At 40.2% G+C, this 9,860-nt stretch overlaps 1 protein-coding gene across 1 annotated transcript in view; it reads left to right on the top strand.

Annotated features, from left to right (window-relative positions):
- Positions 1-9,860, top strand: part of LAMA1 (laminin subunit alpha 1) — a 165,711-nt gene that overhangs the window by 20,446 nt on the left and 135,405 nt on the right. Inside the window, exons 2-3 of the mRNA XM_034642580.1 lie at positions 7,983-8,153; positions 8,571-8,683. Of these exons, the coding sequence (XP_034498471.1) occupies positions 7,983-8,153; positions 8,571-8,683 (284 nt within the window). The remainder of the gene's footprint in view (positions 1-7,982; positions 8,154-8,570; positions 8,684-9,860) is intronic.

Here is a 9,860-nt window from a genome sequence, read left to right on the forward strand (position 1 = left end):
TGTTTTCTATTGACAATATTTGTGGCTAGCTGGTTCATTCTGCTTATTCATCTTACAGTGAAAACCTCTGTCTTTGTCAAGGGCACCTTGAATCCATTGCTATGGAAATGGAACTCAGCAAAACCCTGTGAAGGTCTTTGGCTCACCACCCCCTCTGGTTTTTCTGAGATTAAACTTCTCTTCATCTTCCCACATGAGACAAAAAAAAAAAAGTCAACTGTGTTAAATGTCAAACTCCCGGGAGTTTGGTTTGACTTTCCCTCACTGATTACATGGGATCTTTCTTTCTCTCTCCTTCTCCCCACTCCTCCCCCCTTTTTCCCCCACTGTGCTGGAAAGGGCCTTGGAATCTCTAGAATATCTTAAAGCTTTTCTTTTACTAACAGCTATCAATGATTAAATTGGTTTAGTCCAAAAACCAAGTATTTGCTTTTGAGGGAGGAGGAGCTGTGGGCTGGGAGCCTTTCCCTCCCTGGTGCCCGGCTGCTGCCTTGAGCTGAAAGGGCACCAAGCCTAGGGAGGACCCTGAGTTGACTTCATTTAAAAGCACTCCCAACTGTTAGATTTTTGAGAAATAAAATAACTCACTGGTAACTTTTGAATAAGTCTCATTGGAAACGAAAGCCCTGTTTAGCACGAAGCAAGCAGGCCTTGTGCATATTTCAACGTTAGCCTTGATCGTATATTATTTAAACATTCTGGGAATGATAGTATTTGACATACAAAACAAGTTCACTTACTAGTGATTAAAATGATTTTTAGTTTATGACAAATGACTTGAAATAGAGTTGCTTTAAATGGTGTGTTCCTGTTACTGTAACATAGTTGCAGTTTTCTCTCTGGAAAGGACCAGAAGAGGAAGGAAACGTTGCTGCAAGAAGCCTCTGTCAATTGCTGGTCAGTCAGAAGCAAAAGTGGGAAAATGGTTTCCTTTATGCTTATTTTTCATGTACACCTAATTCATAATATATAGGTAGGTTTCTGTTGTTTTCTAGAAAAAAAAATTGAGGTAAGATGCATTTTGCCACAACTTGTAAGCAGCGTCTTGAACAAATTCTCGGGATTGGGGATGTGCCGCTGTAAGTACTTTCAACTTAACCCCTCCTCAGTCTTTCCCCCTGCCTTTCATCTATGCCCACAGTCCTCCGCATTTATGAATGTGTCCCTCAGCCCTGATGTGAGCTCCAAAGATCAGCTCCCAATGTAAGAAATCGCATGATAACTCTATGAGGGTGATTTTCTTCCTTTGGAGGGAGGAGATAAAGATGTCATGGAAGTTTGCATTAGGTTCCTCAAGGCATCTTCTCTTCTGGCCCAGGCAACCTGGGTGACATTAAGAGCTCATTTTGCACTCAGTGCCCCTGAGCTGCACCAGCCACCACCCCACCCCCCACCAGTCAGGTCACTTGAGACTGCACCTGAGCAGGACATTAACTCTTGGCTTGGACAGGGCCCTTCTCACTTCACCTTCCCAACCCTCTGGGATCAGAAGGTCAGGGGCCTCCTGGCTGCCTTTGTCCAGGGATGAACTAGATTCCTGGAAGCAAGGGAAGGGGGGGAGGAGACCAACAGTCCCTTATGCCATCAGCTCCCGATTCACAACTGTTTAATCAGAGCTCTTTCCCTTCCTGGGTTCTTGACCTTTTGGTATCAATGGGCCCCTTTGGCAAAGCTCACAGACCCGTTCTTAGCATGTTTTTAAGTGTACAAAAAATATGTTACAAAAAACCCCTAATATATTGAAATACAGTGCTGCCCCTGCATGGCTAACTCTTCGTTTTTTGTATAACTGCTATTAATACGCTGTGGAGGAGGGAAGAGTCAAGGAAGTGCTCCACCATAGGCATAGATCAGAAGCAAAGCCAACTTCTGAGGGTTCTCTGGCTTATGAGAAATGTTGTATGAAACACCATTTGTTTCTCTCCTACTCCTCTTGAGAGCCAGAAGCTCTGAGGAGTGACTCCCAAAGAAACAAAAAAAGAAGGAAAGAAGAAAGAAAAGAAAGAAAAAAGAGAAGAGAAGTAAAAGAAGAAAGAGAAAGAAGGAAAGAGGGAGGGAGGGAAGGATGGAAGGATGGAAAGAAGGAAGGGAGGGAGGGAGGGAGGAAGGGAGTCACTTTATATTTCTATTTGGTTCTCTTATCCAAAAAGATAAAAGAGTTACCAAATTACTTCTCTTTGCCTTTCTGTACATTGAATGGAGAAGAGTTTTTCTTACTTCATTTTCTAAATAGTGGGAGATAATGGTGGACAAATTTACCTGATAGTCTATTAAGGTAAAATTTCAGAATCACAATAATTTAGAAAAAAAAGGGCTCTTAAAAATACTCTTTTAACAGTTAAAGAAATAGAGGCTCTGAGAGGTTGGTTTGCCAGGAGAAGAGTCTAGATTTAGGCTCCTGGTTCTGTGCAATTGGTAGTAATCCAGAAGTGAGAGGACATTCCTTCCTGCGTTTATCTATTCTTCCATTCAGGCTTTATATTGGGCATTCACATGAGCCAGATGCTAACGTAGGGCAAGTAGAATATGGTTCTGCCCCGAAGTAATTCACAGACTGATCAGAGTTGTTTTTAGTTTTCAGAGATGGGTACCAAGGGGAGAAAAATGGGAGGGGGCGGGGAGCTGGTATAAATGGGAAGAGTGGAAGGGGCCTGCTGATTAAGGGCAGGACAAAAGAACATTTATATTAGCCTGGGATTCAGGAAAGAACAGGGCTTAGCCTGAAGAGTGAGTAGGGCATGCAAGGTTACATGAAATGTGCAAAGGGAAGGAAATTAAAATTGATTTGAAGACTGGCAAAATCCTGAAAGGATTTTAGACCCACCGTTGCCCGAGTACACACCCTCATCCGTGGGCCTGGCTTATCCCTCACTGCCTATCTTGTTCTAGACTCTCTCCTTGAATATGTTTTGAAATATTGCTGCATTTGAAATATTATGCTTCCTAGAATCTGTGAGTAGATGCTTCTCTTTCCCTTCTGATTGTGAAAGCCCGGGGGTTAGGAACAGTCCAGCTCATTCATCCTGGTGTCTCAGGGAGGTGCCTGGCTTTGGTGCTTTGCACTGAAGAGATTCTCACTGGAAGTTTATGGAACTTAATCAGACATTATCGTCTGCTTTTTTGTTTTTTTGTTTTTGTTTTTTAAAGATTTTATTTATTTGACAGAGGTAGAGACAGCCAGCGAGAGAAGGAACACAAGCAGGGGGAGTGGGAGAGAAAGAACCAGGCTCATAGTGGAGGAGGAGCCTGATGTGGGGCTTGATCCCATAACGCTGGGATCACACCCTGAGCCGAAGGCAGACGCTTAACCGCTGTGCCACCCAGGAGCCCCTCGTCTGCTTTTTTGGACTCATGTAGATACATTACTGAGTATGAATTCATGTTACCTTCCTAAAATTCAAGTCATTAGAATACTTCAATACTATTAACTCAGAATATTAAGTTATTAGAATACCTTGATGTTATTATCCTGGAATAGCATCAAATGCTTCCAGGGTTTTTCTCTGAATAACGCCATCTGTAGTTGTTAGAGGTGCTGGGTTTTTATTGTTCACCCTGGTGACTACCGTGCTTCAAGGAGAGTGCTGGCCAACAGGGTAGTTTATTTCTAATACAAGCCTTCTCTAATGAATTTACAGATGTTTAGTTGGGTAAATGGGCAAGATTAGGGAAGCGAGAGGTGGGTAAATGGAGAACAAAACGAATTCGAATGCCTTCTTAAAAATCACAAATTTCTTAATTCAGAAATTTACATTCCTTTCTTTCCAAATTTCTCCAAGATTGAATAAGTGGCTTTGATTGTTTTTCAAAATAAAACCTCCTGACAGCAGAAGCCACTTTGATTATTCAACCCTATAAAGTAGTCATCATTTTTAATTCTATTCTGGGGAATAAAATGGTCTGAAAATATTGCCATAGATCCCTTAGCTAAGAACTGCAAATCATTTTCTTTTCAGAATATTGCATTGATTTTGAGTATGGCTTAGTATAACATGATATACTAACATTTTATAGAACTCAAAAAAGTTTTTTTTTTCCCAAAAATGAGGGGGAAAAAACGTCATTAGAAAAACTCATGCTTCTTTTACACACAAATGCATTAAGGCCCTCAACCATTGACCCTGAATCATTTGAGAAATATTGATGAACAAGTTGTTGCAATTGGCTTTAGAGCTATTCAACATTTTGGATATTCCCGTTTTAAGGCAGCAAAAATATTTTCTGCCAAGAAAAAAAAAACCTAGGACCTCTAAAAGTGAATTCCTGAACTATCTGGAAGTCTCTCAGATGAACACTTTGGCAATTATGTGTAGTGGCATCGTTGGCTGCCAGCTTTGTGGCCGTTTTTCACCTCATATTAATAAGGGAATTTCCAGTAGATTAACATGGTCCTGAAATGCGTTTAAGAAGGCCAAATGTACTCAGGCTGCGAAGAAAGGGGATTAAAAAAAAAACTACTGGTGAATGAGAAGGAATTTATTTCATGCTCAATGGAGTTTGGCCTCATGAATTCTTTAGCCACTGCTGGAGAAATGGTTCCATTGTGGGTTCTGAGTGAGGGAAAAACACAGATTAGTGCTACAGTAGGCACTAACCACAGGAAATAATATCTCTCAACAAAAATGGATAGTCTGATTTACTAAGCGCACGGCCAGACAGGGGAAAACTGTGCCACATATGTATCCTGATGGAGCCCTCATTCTGCCTTTGATTTTTATGCATAAAATCAAACGTTTGTTCTTGCTGGGTTCTTGATCCTGATGCCCTTTCTTACCCTTTCATTTCCTATCCCTCCTCCAACTTGAAGCTCCAGTAGTTTCCCTTTATTGAAATATTTCAGTGGTCTTTGAAATGATTTAACAACCTGACGGGCTTTCTAAAAAAATATATATATATATATTTTTTTAACACTGCTTTTTCCAGTGTGCATTTCTGCGTTTCTTTCATCTTCTAGCAGATATGGTCCATATGCAACAGGGAAGTGTGATTATTCTAGAACCTTGAAGTGAGAGTAAATGTATTATGTAAGGAAGAATGTTTAGTAAATAGTTTTTTTTAAACACTGGCTTATCTGAGAAGAAAGATTCGGTCTTAGTGAAAGACAACCAGGATATTTTTATGACATTAGCTATTTAAAGGTTTTTCTATTCAGGCATGCTAATGAAGGAATTTATTTTTCTTTTTATTAAAAATATATTTAGGATACCAGCAGGGTAAGGAAATACAGAAGTTCTTTAAAGCCTGTCTAGTACAAAGACCTACCAGGTGCTGATTACTATAATTGAGATATTGTTCAACCGAATTATGTTAAGTTTATGTCATGAGTTTTGAGCTTCTTTTTCCCAGTGACTCAGGGCAGAGACTTCTGAGTACAGAGAGCAAGCGCCCTCACCACTCCCAGTGCCCCCAGTAACTCAAGGCCATTGAGGTTCTCCAGAGTGGGAGGGACCCCTGGGCAGGAAGCAGGGAGTTCCCTTGATGGGGAGCAACTGGAGGGGGAGAGTAAAGAAGAAGTGGGAGCACTTGTTAGGTTACCATGTAAAGTATTTGTTGAAAGAGAAATGCATTGCTAAATCAATTCCCATGACCTTGGTTTCTTTTTCTTGCTTGACTAATCTGTGCGAAAGGAATGGATAGAGTTGGTTGTACTATAATCTAAATACATACATGTGCTATAGAGCCAGAAAAAATCCCTTTAACTATGGGGATTAAACACCAAAGCTTGAAACCATATTGTATTTTGAATAATTGGCTCATAAGATACATTCGAACCAGATTATTAATAATGTGTGGTCCTAAATGATGGAGAAAATTAGTATTTACCTCAGTACAAAACAGAATAAATATCAGCTCCTCCTGCCATCTAAGTACCACTCCCCAAAATTACAGGTCCCTTTAGGAACTAGACAGTATAGTAAATATAAGTGTTTAACTACCGGTTGATAAAAATAATCCTTTAGAGAGCTGCATAATTACACATAATGATTCATCTGTTTTTTCATAAAGACTTTTTAATTAAAAAAGAATTCCTTTTAAAGGAATATGATAAAAATAACCAACTTTAAGTTCAAAGTGAAAATATGTATAATGCCTTAAATATTGCATATGTTGTAAGTGTGTGCTGTGTTTCACAGTTAGGAATAAAGCCCCAGAACACAAATACTCAATTACTGTTTTCCATTGAGAGGCTAAAGGTCACTCTGCTGCGATAGGACACTACGAAGAGAGTTCTGTTTTATGTGGAAAGTCTTTGGAAGACTACTGAAATGTTGTTTTTTTAAATAGATTGATAGGAAGTTGTTGTTGTTTTCAATGCAGTGGAATAACATTACAAAAATAACCATTTTTATTTTGTAATTTCAATGATTAAAATATTTGTAATAGAAAAGATCATTGAAAACATTAGGCAGTACCTAAAAAATAAAAATTGAAGACGTGAATTCCTTCTATAGTACTAAGATTACATTGTGCTTTTTCAGATTTCTTTGAGAAAAAAATATTGCAGAAGTACTATTGACTCTATGTTCTTTATATAAAGAAAAGATTATCTTCTGTGATCTTGGAAGATCAAATTCGAGTCAATTAGAGAAACCCCACTTAGCTAAGACTGCCCCCTTCATTGCTCTCTCTCAGTCCACAATGTCCATTTAGGTAGAATGCCTCTCCAGTGTCATGTACACCACCGTTTCTGGATCTTTATGGAAACTTCACAGCTATTATCTTCTTTTACCAGGATAAAGCCAAAATTCTAAACAACCTAAAGGAGTTATGCTTCTCACAGTCATCCAAAAATTGTTTTCTGAGTAGTTTGGACCAGCTGCTGAAAGATAAAAATCACTCACGACAAAAAGGAATGTACAAAGGCAAAGATTAATACTGAATTGAAGATAATTTTGAAACCTAGGTTATTGTGTTCTAAAGTTTTATTCACCAGTAAAAACAGGCAGTAAAGAAAGAGGAGAGAGAGAGAAATAAATCCTAGATAATTATAGGAAAGACCTTGTGAGTCCTAGCAGAAATAACTGGAACAAAGCGAGCAGAGAATGGATGTCTTTCTTTTAAGTGGAAGGTGTTTGAATTTCATTGGCAGATACATGCATTGGACTATTTGAAATTTGTCTTAAAACCTATTTTCCCAACATTTTTTTTATTTTAAAGATTTATATTTATTTATTAAAGAGAGAGAGAGCACGAGTGGGGTGAGGGGCAGAAGGAGAGGGAGAAGCAGACTCCCCACTGAGCAGGGAGCCCGATGTGGGGCTCGATCCCAGGACCCTGAGATCATGACCTGAGCCAAAGTCAGACCTTAACTAACAGCCACCCAGGCACCTCCCCTCAGCATTTTATTATGAAGATTTTCAATCAGAAAAGTGGAAAGAATTGCACAATGAACATCTCTCTTCCCACCTAGACCCTGCAATGAACATTTAATTCTTTCTCTACCACCTGTGTATCCATGTTCTATCTCTATCCATCAACCCGCCTTATTTTTGGATGCATTTCAAAGTGAGTTTAGACATCAGTACACTTTGTTCCTAAACTTCTAAGCATTTATGTCAATATCTGTTTGTAATTCTTTTTTGTTTCCAAGGTAAAATGCACATACAGTGAAATACTCAAATCTACTCAAATTGTAGATTTGTGCCTTCTATGATTTTTCATAACAGCCTATGTTTGTGTAATCCAAACCTTCATCGAGATATAGAATGCAACATCACCCCAAAAAGTCCCCTCGTATCCCCTCACAGGCAATCCCCACCCCCTGCAACTGTTGCTCTGCTTGTTTCCTGGTAGATGAGTTTTGCTTGTCCTAGAGTTTTCGTAGAAATGGAACCACTGTTATGTGCTGCTTCTGTGTAAGGCTTCCTTCACTCAGAGCCTAGACTTAAAAATCTTTTTGATTCACCAGCAAAGTGAGATGAAGTAATCTCATTCTTTTGATTTCAAGTGGCTGAGCTGATTTGGTGAATTCTGACTTTCAGGGCTGTTTCCTGCCATTCTCAATCTTGCCAGCAACGCTCACATCAGCACCAACGCAACCTGTGGTGAGCAAGGGCCTGAGATGTCCTGCAAGCTCGTGGAGCACGTGCCCGGTCGCCCCGTGCGCAATGCCCAGTGCCGGATCTGTGATGCCAACAGCGCCAACCCCAAAGGCAAGTGTCGCTCCTATTCAGAAGGACCCTTGGGAATTGAGACATCTTTTTTTTTTTTTTTTAAAGAGTTTATTTATTTATTTGACAGAGATAGAGACAGCCAGCGAGAGAGGGGAACACAAGCAGGGGGAGTGGGAGAGGAAGAAGCAGGCTCACAGCAGAGGAGCCTGATGTGGGGCTCGATCCCGTAACGCCGGGATCACGCCCTGAGCCGAAGGCAGACGCTTAACCGCTGTGCCACCCAGGCGCCCCAAGGGGAATTGATACATCTTGAAATGATGACTGAAGCCTTCTATTAGGAGTCCCGAACATCGTGTTCACCTTCCCTTCTCTTCATTGCCACTAGCCTTGCAGCTGGGAAGTCAAAAACTTGAAAGAAAGAGCTGAGAGGAACCCATGTGTGTTTTCTTTTCACAGAACGCCATCCAATATCAAATGCAATCGATGGGACCAATAACTGGTGGCAAAGTCCCAGTATTCAAAATGGGAGAGAATATCACTGGGTCACAATCACTCTGGACCTAAGACAGGTAAGTCAGGCGGAACCACTGAAGAATGTCTCTGGGTTGCTGAGTTGTACTCTTCTGATGACCTTTAGGAGAGTCTGGCTTGTTTCTGAGCATGTTTCCATTCTGGTCAGACTGTTTTCCCACCAGGTGAATTCAAGCGATGCAGGGAAGTAGTCCACGGTATCGTTTCTTGTCACATTTATCATTCCCAGGTGTCTGTGAAGAGATGAGTGACATTGTTTGCATGTGGTTTGATGTTCTGGGAAGCTGTGTCAGCAGGACATGCTCAGCTATTCAGGATTCTCTGTCAGGCTGTGTGTCACATGTCATCAGACACCCTGGGGGTAGGGGACCACACACGCAATTCCTTTTGAGGTTATTGTCTTTCTGTTATCACTGTACAAAGTTATTGCAGAAGGGTTGTATGTAGGTAATAAGGGTAGGAAACAGAGCGATAGCGTTAAGCCTGTTGGCCATGCTTCTGCCCTGTCATGACGTCTATGAGGCTGAGAGGAAGCTGGAGTGGTAGTACTTCTGTGAGCAAGCCTTCAGTATGAGCGGGCAAAGGCAGGGTATAATTGGCCCCGGCCACACCTGTATCCTCTTGCTTTGCTTCCAGACCACATAGGAGAATGGAGAGAAATACAATCTGGGTCCCACTGGTGCCAATATTTCTGGGAAAGGGAAGGAAAAGGAAAGAAATCTGAGTGGATAGAACAAAAAGAGAGGTAGCAGGTATTTTGGAGCTATTGTCAACATTTCTCATTTGAGTTCTCCAGAAAAGCCATTGCATGACATTCTTATTTATTCCATTCAATTTCTCTTACATTAGAACTCATCAATATCATGCTAAAGATAAGCTGAAAAAGACAAATAGTTGAAATCTGCCCTGTAGGATTGAAATAGGAATTGTGGAAATTTAATGGGGAATAATTAAAATTCTTTGAATAAGTGACAGTTTTAAAAATGTGCAGGGTTTTAAGTAGAAAACAAAGCAATACTGTGCATATTCACATACAAGGAACTTCTGATCTCTAATGATGACAGTAAACCAGGAAGCAAAGTGTGAATTTCAGGAGACTTTTTTCCCACCTTAAGGTTCATAGTATTTATTTAAGTAAAATAACACTTTCATTCATTTTCAGCCATATGTCTTTTTTTTTTTTTTTTTTTTTAAAAATTTTATTTTTTTTTTTGA

Source organism: Ailuropoda melanoleuca, chromosome 14 (genome assembly GCF_002007445.2).
Source record: "Ailuropoda melanoleuca isolate Jingjing chromosome 14, ASM200744v2, whole genome shotgun sequence".
Classification (NCBI taxonomy): Eukaryota; Metazoa; Chordata; class Mammalia; order Carnivora; family Ursidae; genus Ailuropoda; species Ailuropoda melanoleuca.